Raw genomic sequence first — 18,056 nt, forward strand, 5'->3', positions numbered from 1 at the left:
ATTTCATACAGACCTCCACCTCCTCCTCCTTATTTCATACAGACCTCCCCCTCCTCCTTATTTCATACAGACCTCCCCCTCCTCCTCCTTATTTCATACAGACCTCCCCCTCCTTATCCTTATTTCAAACAGACCTCCCCCTCCTTATTTCAAACAGACCTCCTCTTCCTTCTCCTCCTCATTTCATACAGACCTCCCCCCTCCTCCTCATTTCATACTGACTTCCCCCTTTCATACAGACCTCCTCCTCCTTATTTCATACAGACCTCCCCCTCCTCCTTATTTCATACAGACCTCCCCCTCCTCCTCCTTATTTCAAACAGACCTCCCCCTCCTTATTTCAAACAGACCTCCCCTTCCTCCTTATTTCATACAGACCTCCCCTTCCTCCTCCTCCTTATTTCATACAGACCTCCCCCTCCTCCTCCTTATTTCATACAGACCTCCTCCTCCTTATTTCATACAGACCTCCCCTCCTCCTCCTTATTTCATACAGACCTCCTCCTTATTTCCTACAGACCTCCCCCTCCTCCTCCTTGTTTCATACAGACCTCCCCCTCCTCATCCTTATTTCATACAGACCTCCCCCTCCTCCTCCTTATTTCGTACAGACCTCCTCCTCCTTATTTCATACAGACCTCCCCTCCTCCTCCTTATTTCATACAGACCCTCCTCCTCCTTATTTCCTACAGACCTCCCCTTCCTCCTCCTTATTTCATACAGACCTCCCCCTCCTCCTCCTTATTTCATACAGACCTCCTCCTTATTTCATACAGACCTCCTCCTCCTTATTTCATACAGAACTCCACCTCCTCCTCCTTATTTCATACAGACCTCCTCCTCCTTATTTCAAACAGACCTCCCCCTCCTCCTTATTTCACACAGACCTCCACCTCCTTCTCCTTATTTCATACAGACCTCCTCCTCCTTATTTCATACAGACCTCCCCCTCCTCCTCCTTATTTCACACAGACCTCCACCTACTCCTCCTTATTTCATACAGACCTCCTACTCCTTATTTCATACAGACCTCCCCCTCCTCCTCCTTATTTCATACAGACCTCCTCCTCCTTTTTTCATACAGACCTCCTCCTCCTTATTTCATACAGAACTCCACCTCCTCCTCCTTATTTCATACAGACCTCCTCCTCCTTATTTCAAACAGAACTCCACCTCCTTCTCCTTATTTCATACAGACCTCCTCCTCCTTATTTCATACAGACCTCCTCCTCCTTATTTCATACAGACCTCCCCCTCCTCCTCCTTATTTCATACAGACCTCCTCCTCCTTATTTCATACAGACCTCCCCCTCCTTCTCCTTATTGCCTGTTCGCCCAGGTGAACTGAATGAGCCTCTGATTCCTACATCATTCAATACTAATGAGTTAGTATTAAAATATCAATATCGTAAAATATCATCAGCCGGATCATCAAGCTGATCATCAGAAAGCATTAACAGGATTGTTGTTTTCCTATTTCTGTTTGTAACGGGGAAGAGAGAGAGTAGAGACAGACAGATAGATAGAACGAGAAAGACAGAGCGAGCGAGAGAAAGAATGAGAAAAGAGAGAGACAGAAAACCTAGAAGAGAGAGAGCGAGAGGGAGAGAGAGAGACTGGTAGGTACTGTACCTGGAAGCAGGATTCCCGAGGCGAGACACTCCATGACTCTACGTAGGGCTTCCCCTGCACCCAGCGGCCGGTTACACGTGGCTATGGCCTTCTCACAAATCAGCTCCAGGGGCTTGGGATGAGACGGAGAGAGATCAAGATTAAGTTCAGGATTACGTTCAAGTAAGGACAGAGAGATCAGAACAGCTGTTAGTGGCACACAAACCACTTTTGTTCGGAGAGATCTTTGTTAGTGGATACATTGAAGAATACCTATATGCTGGAGTTTCTTTATTTTTCAAATGCAGTTTATTATTTTCTCCTTGGGACTGGGAATATGCTGGATGTGCAAACTACACCTGTACACTAGTGATGAGCAGGTTGACTCATAACCCACAGTCTCCATGGTTATATCAGCGGGTTGACTCATAACCCGCAGTCCCCACGGTTATATCAGCGGGTTGACTCATAACCCGCAGTCCCCACTGTTATATAGGCAGGTTTACTCATAACCCGCAGTCCCCACTGTTATATAGGCAGGTTGACTCATAACCCGCAGTCCCCACGGTTATATCAGCGGGTTGACTCATAACCCGCAGTCCCCACTGTTATATAGGCAGGTTTACTCATAACCCGCAGTCCCCACGGTTATATAGGCAGGTTTACTCATAACCCGCAGTCCCCACGGTTATATAGGCAGGTTTACTCATAACCCGCAGTCCCCACTGTTATATAGGCAGGTTGACTCATAACCCGCAGTCCCCACGGTTATATCAGCGGGTTGACTCATAACCCGCAGTCCCCACGGTTATATCCACCGGGCAGGCGGGTTTAGGGTCATGAAATATTGTGTGGATGGAGGGCGGGTGGGTGGCGAGTTGAATAAAAAGAAAACAATGCCTTTAAAAAAACCGTTATGTATCATTTTTGTGTTAATTGATATCTATAGACTACATTGAGGTTTTTCTTTCATTATTTTAGGTTATCTGTCATTAGTGGGTGAGCCTAAAATTTAGGGCCTAACTGTATGTTCACCAAATAGACTACACGCTAATCACCAAATAGTCGACACGCTAATCACCAAATAGACTACACGCCAATCACCAAATAGCCTACACGCTAATCACCAAATAGTCGACACGCTAATCGCCAAATAGTCGACACGCTAATCGCCAAATAGCCTACACGCTAATCACCAAATAGCCTACACGCTAATCACCAAATAGCCTACACGCTAATCGCCAAATAGCCTACACGCTAATCGCCAAATAGCCTACACGCTAATCACCAAATAGCCTACACGCTAATCACCAAATAGCCTACACGCTAATCCCTAAATAGCCTACACGCCAATCACCAAATAGCCTACACGCTAATCACCAAATAGTCGACACGCCAATCACCAAATAGACTACACACTAATCACCAAATAGACTACACGCTAATCACCAAATATTCTACACGCTAATCACCAAATGCTTTTGGGAACGGGCAGAAAAAGTTAACGTAGATCCATGGAAGCAAAAAGAACAATGTTGGAGTTTATTTCAATAAGAGAAAAGCTGTGAAATGTAGAGTTGAAAATAAAGAGAAGGGAGAACCAGAAAGTCATGTTTGGGAAAGATTTGATGAAGAGAAGGGAGGACCAGAAAGTCATGTTTGGGAAAGATTTGATGAAGAGAAGGGAGGACCAGAAAGTCATGTTTGGGAAAGATTTGATGAAGAGAAGGGAGGACCAGAAAGTCATGTTTGGGAAAGATTTGATGAAGAGAAGGGAGGACCAGAAAGTAATGTTTGGGAAAGATTTGATGAAGAGAAGGGAGGACCAGAAAGTCATGTTTGGGAAAGATTTGATGAAGAGAAGGGAGGACCAGAAAGTCATGTTTGGGAAAGATTTGATGAAGAGAAGGGAGGACCAGAAAGTCATGTTTGGGAAAGATTTGATGAAGAGAAGGGAGGACCAGAAAGTCATGTTTGGGAAAGATTTGATGAAGAGAAGGGAGGACCAGAAAGTCATGTTTGGGAAAGATTTGATGAAGAGAAGGGAGGACCAGAAAGTCATGTTTGGGAAAGATTTGGTTAAGCGGTAAAAGAGGATGATAACAGTTTTATGGATTGTGAGGCGCTATACAAGTTCAACAGTCACAAGATCGCACTTCAAATAGGCCAATGACAGGTCAAGGGAACTGTAGCCTACTGTTCAGATGGGTAAAATGGAAACTGAAATCAGGACACTGGCTGTAGGTCTATAACCTCTCACATAGCCTTAACATTAACTCCTGCAGAATTAAACATTTATTGCAAAATAATACACCAAATGTAGGCTACATTATTACTGGGGAACAGGAGTGGAGAAATATGATTTATTTCAGTATCTTGAGAGAACGTGAATGGTCAGTTAGATACCGTCTGTAGAGGTGCTATATTTATCAGCATCATAAAAGCTGATAGTATTTCAACCACATTAAATATGCATCCAAGCTGAACTGAAATCTTATCAGAAACATGTTGGGTCATTTTACACAGCTTTCTATTTCCTTACAACCGGTCAAACTGATGTCATTTTCATGTTTTGCACTGAATATTTTTGTACTTTTTTATTTTAAGTCTTTGCTCTGCGAAAGAAGCAGAGACGACAGGGAAAACTTTACCAATGTCAACTAGATTGAAACATTCATTCTATCATTTATGACATTATTCTGGTGAGAAAAGGTTTATTTAGTCTTCTAGGTCAACATATAATGACAGAAGAGACGCTGCATCTACAGTATCTAATTATACATAAGTTGACTAACAAATAGTCTACCAAAATGTCGGAAATTATAAGCAGAAACATATTTAAAACCAGGCAAAAAGAATCCTGCGCCCCCCCTCAAAAAATCGTTCCGCCGTCTCTGACTGTAGCCTACAGGCATTTTCTATATTTGCTGGTTAGGGTTGGGTGTAGGCCTCATATTTTCAGTCAGGCGGTTGTGGATGGGTTATTAGCAAAATCCAGGTGGGTGAACAAACAGCTGAGCCGCGCAGCACTACTGTACCCCTTTCAACTGTGCAGACTGTGACAGACTTTCTACAGACAGACTCACCCATCCTTTGAGTGGCTCCCAGGCTGGCAGTCTATTGCTCATGTCTCTCAGGATCCTGAGGATGATGACACACGACTTCAAGCCGTTTACTCTGGCCTGAGAGGAGAGGGAGAGGAGGTAACAACGATATGAGTACTAGAGGAGTACTACTGTATAATGTCAGTAAATGAAATGTTAGTAAATGGAGATGAATAGCCCAGAACTAAGTTGTGGTTTTTGTTGTTTTGTTGAGTTGAGAGTGGTAGAAAAAAGGTTTACAATTATGACAGTCAGGCAGGTTTCAGAACAGCCAAATGAAAGGTAAGCATTGACAATTATGACAGTCAGGCAGGTTTCAGAACAGCCAAATGAAAGGTAAGCATTGACAGAGCACGATTGAGAGATTAAATAAATGAGTAATTTTTGTATGAAAGAAATTGATTGTTTTATCATATTTTGTCAGTCAGGAAGGTTTCAGAACAGCCAAAAGAAACAATTGCTTTTGTAGGCTTACAATTCTCTCTCTCTCTCGGCTATTGTAGTACACAGAGCACGATTGAGAGATTAAATGAATGAGTCATTTTTGTATGAGAGAAATTGATTGTTTTATCATAAGAATGTTTTCAATTATAGTTTGCAGATAGCTGCCATTTCAAATAAATTATATATTTTGATTCATTTGATTGGTTAATTTGATTCATTCATGTTCCTATGATCATAAGGCTACAATAACAATGGAGAGGTTAAGTAGAACTGAGAGCCAACCTGGAACCATTTGGCATGTCGCAGAGCCGCCAGGGCCACCAGGCATCTGTGCCTGTCCAGCATGTCTGCAGGGTCGGACAGCTCAACACCCTCCACTGGTGAAATAAGAATGGGATATATGTATATGTATATATATATATATATATATATATACACTGTACACACTACCGCTCAAAGGTTTGGGGTCACTTAGAAATGTCCTTGTTTTTGATACAAAAGCACATTTTTGGTCCTTTAAAATAACATCAGATTGATCAGAAATACAGTGTAGACATTGTTAATGTTGTAAATAACTATTGTAGCTGGAAACCGAGGATTTTTTATGGAATATCTACATAGGTGTACAGAGTCCCATTATTAGCAACCATCACTCCTGTGTTCCAATGGCACGTTGTGTTAGCTAATCCAAGTTTATAATTTCAAAAGGCTAATTGATCATTGGAAAACCCTTTTGCAATTATGTTAGCACAGCTGAAAACTGTTATTCTGATTAAAGAAGCAATAAAACTGGCCTTCTTTAGACTAGTTGAGTATCTGGAGCATCAGCATTTGTAGGTTCGATTACAGTCTCAAAATGGCCAGAAACAAAGAACTTTCCTCTGAAACTCGTCAGTCTATTCTTGTTCTGAGAAATGAAGGCTATTCTATGCAAGAAATTGCCAAGAAACTGAAGATCTCGTACAACGCTGTGTACTACTCCCTTCACAGAACAGTGCAAACTGGCTCTAACCAGAATAGAAAGAGGAGTGGGAGGCCCTGGTGCACAACTGAGCAAGAGAACAAGTACATTAGAGTGTCTAGTTTGAGAAACAGATGCCTCACAATTCCTCAACTGGCAGCTTCATTAAATAGTACCCGCAAAACACCAGTCTCAACGTCAACAGTGAAGAGGCGACTCCGGGATACTGGCCTTCTAGGCAGAGTTCCTCTGTCTGTGTTCTTTTGCCCATCTTAATCTTTTATTTTTATTGGCCAGTCTGAGATTTGGCTTTTTCTTTGCAACTATGCCTAGAAGGCCAGTATCCCGGAGTCGCCTCTTCACTGTTGACGAAGTTACTCGTGTTTTGCGGGTACTACTTAATGAAGCTGCCAGTTGAGGACTTGTGAGGCATCTGTTTCTCAAACTAGACACTCTAATGTACTTGTTCTCTTGCTCAGTTGTGCACCGGGGCCTCCCACTCAGCTTTTTATTCTGGTTAGAGACAGTTTGCGCTGTTCTGTAAAGGGAGTAGTACACAGAGTTGTACGAGATCTTCAGTTTCTTGGCAATTTCTCGCATGGAATAGCCTTCATTTCTCAGAACAATAATAAACTGACGAGTTTCAGAAGAAAGTTCTTTGTTTCTGGCCATTTTGAGCCTGTAATCGAACCCGCAAATACTGATGCTCCAGATACTCAACTAGTCTAAAGAAGGCCAGTTTTATTGCTTCTTTAATCAGAATAACAGTTTTCAGCTGTGCTAACATAATCGCAAAAGAGTTTTCTAATGATCAGTTACCCTTTTAAAATGATAAACTTGTATTAGCTAACACAACGTGCCATTGGAACATAGGAGTGATGGTTGTTGATAATGGGCCTTTGGAAGCCTATGTAGATATTCCCCCCAAAAATCTGCCGTTTCCAGCTACAATAGTCATTTACAACAATAACAATGTCTACACTGTATTTCTGATCAATTTGATGTTATTTTAATGGACAAAAATTGCTTTTCTTTCAAAAACAAGGACATTTCTAAGTGACCCCAAACCTTTGAACGGCAGTGTACATACAACATAAAGTGGAACAGAAGTGTGTGTTTGAGATCAACTATATTGCAGTCGGCGACGGACTGAATACTGACTACTCATTGTAGAACAGTCAGTCTGCAGTCGCCAACGGCAATGTACTCGATCTCAAACGCGCCCAGAGTCACATACATTCCTAATCCCAAATCAAACCATACCTCAAACACATTTGATCTAAGAGAATTGGAGAGATGTAGGTGTAGGTTTTGTCTGGGATGCAAGGCTATGGTTATTATGATAAGACAAAAAGCACTTGAACAATGTTTATCTTACATTGTTGTCTCCTTATTACCACAGCATTAGTTTTTCTTTGTGTGATGTAATGGTTTTATTTGTTGGGCTCTGTTCTGTGAGTGAGTGAGTGAGTGAGTGAGTGAGTGAGTGAGTGAGTGAGTGAGTGAGTGAGTGAATCTGTCTGTGTGTGTGTGTGTGTGTGTGTGTGTGTACTTCCTCTGAACAGGGAAGAAGAGGGGAAGTAGCAGCGAAGCTCTCTTTACTCAACGTTCCTGAGAAACTGGCCTTATAGCTAAATGAGTGCAGAGCAGGGTAAAACTGTATCCTAGTCATACTATCAGCAGCATCTGTTCTGCTTGTCCTACTGTAGCCACTCCAGTACAGACCTACTTTTCTGTATTCATTAGTCCTACTGTATCCTCTTACCTTTCTGTATTCATTAGGCCTACTGTGTCCTCTTACCTTTCTGTATTCATTAGGCCTACTGTATCCTCTTACTGTTCTGTATGCATTAGTCCTACTGTATCCTCTTACTGTTCTGTATTCATTAGGCCTACTGTGTCCTCTTACCTTTCTGTATTCATTAGTCCTACTGTATCCTCTTACTTTTCTGTATTCATTAGTCCTACTGTATCCTCTTACTGTTCTGTATTCATTAGGCCTACTGTATCCTCTTACCTTTCTGTATTCATTAGGCCTACTGTATCCTCTTGCGTATGTCTAGCTCTGCCGCAGCTACTGCACTGTAACATCACCGCTGTCCTCTGTGAGGTGTGACTGGACAACAGCTTATCATCTCTACATTGGGCTACTCAAGCCTTTACACAGGTTCATTTCACACATTTTTCTATTCTCCTAGTCTCTCTCTCCAACTCACATCATCTCTCCTCAGTCAGACCCCTCTACCTCAGCTCCTCACTGAGCTCCTGCTGGTTATGAATGAATCATCTCTCCTCAGTCAGACCCCTCTACCTCAGCTCCTCACTGAGTTCCTGCTGGTTATGAATGAATCATCTCTCCTCAGTCAGACCCCTCTACCTCAGCTCCTCACTGAGCTCCTGCTGGTTATGAATGAATCATCTCTCCTCAGTCAGACCCCTCTACCTCAGCTCCTCACTGAGTTCCTGCTGGTTATGAATGAATCATCTCTCCTCAGTCAGACCCCTCTACCTCAGCTCCTCACTGAGTTCCTGCTGGTTATGAATGAATCATCTCTCCTCAGTCAGACCCCTCTACCTCAGCTCCTCACTGAGCTCCTGCTGGTTATGAATGAATCATCTCTCCTCAGTCAGACCCCTCTACCTCAGCTCCTCACTGAGCTCCTGCTGGTTATGAATGAACGGCAGTGCTGTAAATTGATATATTCTGCACCGTAATAGGATCGATAAAGCATTGGCTATCTACAGTTGAATTCGGAAGTTTACATACACCTTAGCCAAATACATTTAAACTCAGTTTTCACAATTCCTAACATTTAATCCAAGTAAAAATTCCCTGTCTTAGGTCAGTTAGGATCACCACTTTATTTTAGAATGTGAAATGTCAGAATAATAGTAGAGAGAATGATTTATTTCAGCTTTTTTTCCCCACAGTGGGTCAGAGGTTCACATACACTCAATTAGTATTTGGTAGCATTGCAATGAAATTGTTTAACTTGGGTCAAATGTTTCAGGTAGCCTTCAACAAGCTACCCACAATAAGTTGGGTGAATTTTGGCCCATTCCTCCTGACTGAGCTGGTGTAACTGAGTCAGGTTTGTAGGCCTCCTTGCTCACACACACTTTTTCAGTTCTGCCCACAAATTTTTCTATAGGATTGAGGTCAGGGCTTTGTGATGGCCACTCTAATACCTTGACTTTGTTGTCCTTAAGCCATTTTTCCACAACTTTGGAAGTATGCTTGGGGTCATTGTCCATTTGGAAGACCCATTTGCATCCAAGCTTTAACTTCCTGACTGATGTCTTGAGATGTTGCTTCAATATATCCACATAATTTTCATTCCTCATGATGCCATCTATTTTGTGAAGTGCACCAGTCCCTTCTGCAGCAAAGCACCCCCACAACATGATGCTGTCACCCCCGTGCTTCACGGTTGGGATGGTGTTCTTCGGCTTGCAAGCCTCCCCCTTTTTCATCCAAACATAATGATGGTCATTATGGCCAAACAGTTCTATTTTTGTTTCATCAGACCAGAGAACATTTCTCCAAAAAGTACGATCTTTGTCCCCATGTGCAGTTGCAAACCGAAGTCTGGCTTTTTTATGGCGGTTTTGGAGCAGTGCCTTCTTCCTTGCTGAGCGGCCTTTCAGGTTACGTCGATATAGGACTTGTTTTACTGTGGATATAGATACTTTTGTACCTATTTCCTCCTGCATCTTCACAAGGTCTTTTGCTGTTGTTCTGTGATTGATATGCACTTTTAGCACCAAAATACCGTCATCTCTAGGAGACAGAACGCGTCTCCTTCCTGAGCGGTATGACGGCTGCGTGGTCCCATGGTGTTTATACTTGCGTACCATTGTTTGTACAGATGAACGTGGTACCTTCAGGCGTTTGGATATTGCTCCCAAGGATGAACCAGACTTGTGGAGGTCTACAATTTTTTTCTGAGGTCTTGGCTGATTTCTTTTGATTTCCCTGTGTTATCAAGCAAAGACGCACTGAGTTTGAAGGTCGGCCTTGAAATACATCCCCAGGTACACCTCCAATTGACTCAAATGAGGTCAATTAGCCTATCAGAAGCTTCTAAAGCCATGACATCATTTTCTGGAATTTTCCAAGCTGTTAAAAAACACAGTCAACTTCATGTATGTAAACTTCTGACCCACTGGAATTGTGATACAGCGAATTATAAGTGAAATAATCTGTCTTTAAGCAATTGTTGGAAAAATTACTTGTGTCATGCACAAAGTAGATGTCCTAACCAACTTGCCAAAACTATAGTTTGTTAACAAGAAATTTGTGGGGTGGTTGAAAAAAAGAGTTTTAATGACTCCAACCTAAGTGTATGTAAACTTCCGACTTCAACTGTATCTTTCATTTTTTTATCCACAGATTGTGAGTCAATATAACTAGCGTTGTATTATTTATTGACTGACTATGGCTTTCATTTTAAGTGAATTCCTGAACCCGTGACCAGAAACAAGCTACATAGGCAACATGTATTCATGGTATTGCCCCTATCTATCTTAATAGAATTTAAAGCAGAAGTGCATTCATATCTATCATTCTATTTAAATGGAGTGGCTCTCAACGCAGCGTGTCATCCAGAGTGGCCAACTTTAAACCCTTGAAATGGTCATGTTCTTTCAGCTGTGTACAGACAGAACTAGGACTGATGGTCGGTTTGTAGACATTACCTTCCAAAGTGGCAAGGCACGGCAGGCGATTTTACACCCTTAGAACTAAATGTCTGTTGAGACCAAACCAATCACATTGTTTCCATCTTCATATCAATCGTGCCTCACTTTCTAATCAATGCAACGGTATTCGACCCTGGAAATGTCTGTGTTCTTTCAGCTGTGTACACTGAAGACACACTGTGTACAGACAGCCACCCAGACAAATGCAGCCTGGGTTCATACCAATTGCTGTGATGAGTTCCCGTTGCCAATGAGTTGCTGTGTAATACTGAGCCGTTCCTCACTGGGACAGGGTCCTTGACCCGTCTGTCGCTCGCTAGAAATACATTGGGTACGAGAGGTGCTTGTCGTTCACTGTAATCTACAGCCGTACCCGTATCAACTCTTATTTAGACCTTTCTGTCGAGCAGGATGGAGCGGCAACACGATGGATGGCTCCGGTATTGATTTGTCGGGTCTAGACCCCCCCCCCCCCCCCCCCCCCTTTTGAAATATGAATTTTGTTTCCTTTCGGAATTGACTGGATTTTAACCCCATCCCTGTCTCTCATACAATCTCATCTTGCTTAGTCAGGGTTAGTGAGGGCCTGTCTAGTTAGCCCTGCAGCTGTGTTTAGTTAGCCCTGCAGCTGTGTTTAGTTAGCCCCGCAGCTGTGTTTAGTTCGCCCCGCAGCTGTGTTTAGTTAGCCCCGCAGCTGTGTTTAGTTAGCCCCGCAGCTGTGTTTAGTTAGCCCCGCAGCTGTGTTTAGTTAGCCCCGCAGCTGTGTTTAGTTAGCCCCGTAGCTGTGTTTAGTTAGCCCTGTAGCTGTTTAATTAGCCCTGTAGCTGTGTTTAGTTAGCCCCGTAGCTGTGTTTAGTTAGCCCCGCAGCTGTGTTTAGTTAGCCCCGCAGCTGTGTTTAGTTAGCCCCGTAGCTGTTTAGTTAACCCCGTAGCTGTTTAGTTAACCCCGTAGCTGTGTTTAGTTAACCCTGTAGCTGTTTAGTTATGCCTGCAGCTGTTTAACTAACCCTGCAGCTGTTTAATTAGCCCTGCCGCTGTGTTTAGTTAGCCCTGCAGCTGTGTTTAGTTAGCCCTGCAGCTGTGTTTAGTTAGCCCCGCAGCTGTGTTTAGTTAGCCCTGTAGATGTTTAGTTATCCCTGCAGCTGTTTAATTAGCCCTGTAGATGTTTAGTTATCCCTGCAGCTGTGTTTAGTTAGCCCTGTAGCTGTGTTTAGTTAGCCCTGTAGCTGTGTTTAGTTAGCCCTGTAGCTGTTTAATTAGCCCTGTAGCTGTTTAGTTATCACTGTAGCTTTTTAATTAGCCCTGTAGCTGTGTTTAGTTATCCCTGTAGCTGTGTTTAGTTAGCCCTGTAGATGTTTAGTTATCCCTGTAGCTGTTTAATTAGCCCTGTAGCTGTTTAATTAGCCCTGTAGCTGTGTTTAGTTAGCCCTGTAGATGTTTAGTTATCCCTGTAGCTGTTTAATTAGCCCTGTAGCTGTTTAATTAGCCCTGTAGCTGTTTAATTAGCCCTGTAGCTGTGTTTAGTTAGCCCTGTAGATGTTTAGTTATCCCTGTAGCTGTTTAATTAGCCCTGTAGCTGTTTAATTAGCCCTGTAGATGTTTAGTTATCCCTGTAGCTGTTTAATTAGCCCTGTAGCTGTGTTTAGTTATCCCTGCAGCTGTGTTTAGTTAACCCTGACATAAAGGCCCAAGGTTGTTTTACAGGCCAATGTAGCCATGCTGTTGACAACATTACATGCTACAGGGCAGCTGAGGCAGCATAGTAGGGTGAAGAATCACTATGGCCGCCACTAAACATCTACCACTTTTATTTTGGCTTGCAGGAAGACATGTCAATACCGATTTGAGACTACATGAGCCTTATATGGCCCAGACTGTGTGCCCCTGTCTATTTGGTTTGAACAAGAAGTAGTGTCTTATGCATGTAGTGTCTCCCCAAGTTGGAGGAATACAGGCTCAGGGAGGAGCAGGGAACATGGATATATTCACTGATCAAGCTTACTGTGTACCAGGGGAGCGCTGCTAACAACACTGCTGCTGCTCGACACACACCCCCCTTTGTATTCCTCTTCCCCCTACCCCCACTTGACTACCTCAGTTGGAGGGGGGAAGAGACAACAGACAAACATAAAAAGGAAAACAGCAGCTAGGTTTTACACAGAGGTGCGTGTGGTACCTTGTTCATCCGTGGTACCTTGTTCATCCGTGGTACCTTGTTCATCCGTGTCGCTGTCTTCTCTCATCTGTGGGGAGCTGAGGGTGACCTTCAGGGTGAGTTTGGGCTCCGTTGTGCTACACACCAAGATGGCCGCCTCTGGCACGCATCGGTGCACCTCGTACTTCTCCTCTGTTAACTTCTATTAGGGGTCAGAGTTCAATCACAGAGGTCAAGGGTTAAAGGTCATAGCCAGGATAAACTGTACTTGAACGTTGACTGGGTCATTACGATCTCAGCTGGTCTCAGTCCAGGCTGTGAAAGCCGTTAAGAGAAAACCCATTCACCAACACTACATTACACACACAAGCACTTGTGCGTGCACTCACATACTTACGTACAGACACTTCCGCACACACACATCCACTCACAGACAATGCATTTACAAAACAGATTATAAGAAGAGAGAGGGGAGAAAGAGAAATAAAAAATGTGATTGATGTAGAGGCTGAAAGCTAGTTCTGATGTGGAGGCTGAAATCTAGTTCTGGTGTGGAGGCTGAAAGCTAGTTCTGATGTGGAGGCTGAAAGCTAGTTCTGATGTGGAGCCTGAAAGCTAGTTCTGATGTGGAGCCTGAAAGCTAGTTCTGGTGTGGAGGCTGAAAGCTAGTTCTGATGTGGAGGCTGAAAGCTAGTTCTGATGTGGAGGCTGAAAGCTAGTTCTAGTGTGGAGGCTGAAAGCTAGTTCTAGTGTGGAGGCTGAAAGCTAGTTCTGGTGTGGAGGCTGAAAGCTAGTTCTGGTGTGGAGGCTGAAAGCTAGTTCTGGTGTGGAGGCTGAAAGCTAGTTCTGGTGTGGAGGGTGAAAGCTAGTTCTGGTGTGGAGGCTGAAAGCTAGTTCTGGTGTGGAGGCTGAAAGCTAGTTCTGGTGTGGAGGCTGAAAGCTAGTTCTGATGTGGAGGCTGAAAGCTAGTTCTGGTGTGGAGGCTGAAAGCTAGTTCTAGTGTGGAGGCTGAAAGCTAGTTCTGGTGTGGAGGCTGAAAGCTAGTTCTAGTGTGGAGGCTGAAAGCTAGTTCTGATGTGGAGGCTGAAAGCTAGTTCTGGTGTGGAGGCTGAAAGCTAGTTCTGATGTGGAGGCTGAAAGCTAATTCTGTCGCTATTAATTCCACACACAGAGTTACGATGTGTGTCTCCTTTTTATGCATCTTCCCTAATATACACACAGTTAAGATGTGTGTGCCAGTCCTTTTTATTAATTCACTCCTCATATACGGGAAATAAATGACCAATTACTGGCCCCAGTGATCCGGCTTAAGATCAGATTATGAATTTTAGAGTGTCAGCAGCACTCAGACAGCCACACACACACACACACACCACACACACACGAGTGCACTGCCATAAACACATGCACACACTATCAAAAAATACATAAAAACAGACACATACAGACACACAAGGATACACAGCCAGTCTTTCTCTAGGCTGTACCTAGTGTATTCAGTCTTTCTCTTTATGCTGTATCCTAGTGTATTCAGTCTCTCTCTTTATGCTGTACCTAGTGTATTCAGTCTTTCTCCCTTTATGCTGTATCCTAGTGTATTCAGTCTCTCTCTTTATGCTGTATCCTAGTGTATTCAGTCTCTCTCTCTACGCTGTATCCTAGTGTATTCAGTCTCTCTCTTTATGCTGTATCCTAGTGTATTCAGTCTCTCTCTCTACGCTGTATCCTAGTGTATTCAGTCTCTCTCTTTATGCTGTATCCTAGTGTATTCAGTCTCTCCCTTTATGCTGTATCCTAGTGTATTCAGTCTTTCTCTAAGCTGTATCCTAGTGTATTCAGTCGTTCTCTATTTATGCTGTATCCTGGTGTATTCAGTCGTTCTCTATTTATGCTGTATCCTAGTGTATTCAGTCTTTCTCTAGGCTGTATCCTAGTGTATTCAGTCTTTCTCTATTTATGCTGTATTCTAGAGTATTCAGTCTCTCTCTTTATGCTGTATTCTAGTGTATTCAGTCTCTCTCTTTATGCTGTATCCTAGTGTATTCAGTCTCTCTCTTTATGCTGTATCCTAGTGTATTCAGTCTCTCTCTCTACAATGTATCCTAGTGTATTCAGTCTCTCTCTCTACACTGTATCCTAGTGTATTCAGTCACTCTCTCTACACTGTATCCTAGTGAATTCAGTCTCTCTCTCTACAATGTATCCTAGTGTATTCAGTCTCTCTCTCTACACTGTATCCTAGTGGAGGCTGACATGGTGGGGTTGTTTAACCGTGCAGCGAACCACACAGGACAAATCTGCATTCCATGAAACTGTGATCTAAAGCACTGGGATCTCGGGGCACTGTCCTGAGACACAGGATTCCCATGCATGACACTGTCCTGAGACACAGGACCAGCATGCATGACACTGTCCTGAGACACAGGACCAGCATGCATGACACTGTCCTGAGACACAGGATTCCCATGCATGACACTGTCCTGAGACACAGGATTCCCATGCATGACACTGTCCTGAGACACAGGATTCCCATGCATGACACTGTCCTGAGACACAGGATTCCCATGCATGACACTGTCCTGAGACACAGGATTACCATGCATGACACTGTCCTGAGACACAGGATTCCCATGCATGACACTGTCCTGAGACACAGGATTCCCATGCATGACACTGTCCTGAGACACAGGATTACCATGCATGACACTGTCCTGAGACACCGGACCAGCATGCATGACACTGTCCTGAGACACAGGATTACCATGCATGACACTGTCCTGAGACACAGGATTACCATGCATGACACTGTCCTGAGACACAGGATTCCCATGCATGACACTGTCCTCAGACACAGGATTCCCATGCATGACACTGTCCTCAGACACAGGATTCCCATGCATGACACTGTCCTGAGACACAGGATTACCATGCATGACACTGTCCTGAGACACCGGATTACCATGCATGACACTGTCCTGAGACACAGGACCAGCATGCATGACACTGCCTCTTTACCCCGCCTGAGACTGCCTGCCTGCCTCTCTGACTGGTCAGTTAACATGGAAGGGGCCAGCCACGGGAGAGGACAGGGGGCAATGAGAGAGGGGGAGAGTGGAGATTGGAAGGGGTTGAAGTAATAGGACAGAACCATGTAAATGTCCCACAAGTTTAATTAACACAACATCCCACTGACACATGGGACAACATGCCCTGATATGGCTATGGATAAAAATACACTGAATACTGTGTATACGAGGCCGTGTGTGTCACGTTACAAGATCGTAGGAGGATGTCGGCATACACTACTATACAGTAGAGCTGTATGCTCATGAGAAGCAGGTATGATTGGAATTATGAAGTGCAGTTCCTAAAAGAAAGTTCCTATAAGACAGTTCCTAAACCAATTTGTAAGTCGCTCTGGATAAGAGCGTCTGCTGAATGACGTAAATGTAAACTCAGCAAAAAAATAAACGTCCTCTCACTGTCAACTGCGTTTATTTTCAGCAAACTTAACATGTGTAAATATTTGTATGAACATAAGATTCAACAACAGACATAAACTGAACAAGTTCCACAAAAGTAACAGTCAGTATCTGGTGTGGCCACCAGCTGCATTAACCTCTCTAGGGTAGGGGGCATTATTTTCACGGCCGGATGAAAAACGTACCCAAATTAAACGGCCTACTACTCGGGCCCAGGAACTAGAATATGCATATTATTAGTAGATTTGGATAGAAAACACTCTGAAGTTTTTCAAGACATTGGAATCGTCCGGTTGGAATATTATTGAAGTTCTATGTTAAAAAGGCCCTAAAGATTGATGTTATACAACGTTTGACATGTTTCAACGAACGTAAATACAACTTTTTTTAAACTTTTCGTCGTTAAATTTTGGGCGCGCTTCCTACATTTGGAGTAGCTTACTGAATGGGCAAACAACAAGGAGGTATTTGGACATAAATGATGGACTTTATCGAACAAAACAACATTTATTGTGGACCTGGGATTCCTGGACGTGCCTTCTGATGAAGATCATCAAAGGTAAGTGAATATTTACAACGCTATTTATGATTTTAGATGACTCCAAAATGGCGGGTATCTGTATTGCCTAGTGTAAGTTTCTGAGCGCCGTACTCAGATTATTACAAAGTGTGCTTTCCCCATGAAGCTTTTTTGAAATCTGTCACAGCGGTTGCATTAAGGAGATGGTTATCTAAAATTCTTTGAATAACAGTTTAATATTTTATCAACGTTTATGATGAGTATTTTTGTAAATTGTTGTGCTGATTCACCGGGAGTATTGGAGGCAAAATATTTTCTGAACATCATGCTGTTTTTGGATATAAATATGAACTTTATCTAACAAAACATTGGGTCCTAGGAGTGTCATCTGATGAAGATCGTCAAAGGTTAGTGCTTAATTTTAGCTGAATTTCTGGTATTTGTGACCCCTCTCCTGCTTGGAAAATGGCTGTGTGGTTTTTCTTGTTTTGTACCTGTCCTAACATAATCTAACTTTATGCTTTCGCCGTAAAGCCTTTTTGAAATCGGACAATGTGGTTACATTAAGGAGAAGTGTACCTTTAAAATGGTGTAAAATAGTCGTATGTTTGAGAACTTTGAATTATGACATTTTGTTGATTTGCATTTGGCGCTCTGATTTTTCACTGGCTGTTGAATAGTGTGAACCGTGGGTTGGACGGACGCTAGCGTCCCACCTGCCCAAGAGAGGTTAAGTACTGCAGTGCATCTCTTCCTCATGGACTGCACCAGATTTGCCAGTTCTTGCTGTGAGATGTTACCCCACTCTTCCACCAAGGCTCCTGCAAGTTCCTGGTGCAACTCGGGCAGGTGTTGTTGCCATCCTGTACCTGTCCCGCAGGTGTGATGTTCAGGTGTACCATTCCTGTGCAGGTGTTGTTACACGTGGTCTGCCACTGAGAGGACGGTCAGCTGTCCATCCTGTCTCCCTGCAGCGCTGTCTTAGGTGTCTCACAGTACGGACATTGCAATTTATTGCCCTGGCCACATCTGCAGTCCTTATGCCTCCTTGCAGCATGCCTAAGGCACATTCACGCAG

At 43.4% G+C, this 18,056-nt stretch overlaps 1 protein-coding gene across 5 annotated transcripts in view; it reads right to left on the reverse strand.

Moving 5' to 3' along the window:
- LOC115149415 (spermatid perinuclear RNA-binding protein) overlaps positions 1-18,056 on the reverse strand; it is a gene marked incomplete at its 5' end in the record, with an annotated part of 123,730 nt that overhangs the window by 44,284 nt on the left and 61,390 nt on the right. For 2 of the 5 annotated variants that reach the window (XM_029692250.1, XM_029692251.1), the window contains 4 exon segments: positions 1,633-1,744; positions 4,698-4,793; positions 5,442-5,536; positions 13,034-13,178. In XM_029692250.1, the coding sequence (XP_029548110.1) occupies positions 1,633-1,744; positions 4,698-4,793; positions 5,442-5,536; positions 13,034-13,178 (448 nt within the window). 5 annotated transcript variants of the gene reach the window in all.

Source organism: Salmo trutta, chromosome 15 (genome assembly GCF_901001165.1).
Source record: "Salmo trutta chromosome 15, fSalTru1.1, whole genome shotgun sequence".
Taxonomy (NCBI): domain Eukaryota; kingdom Metazoa; phylum Chordata; class Actinopteri; order Salmoniformes; family Salmonidae; genus Salmo; species Salmo trutta.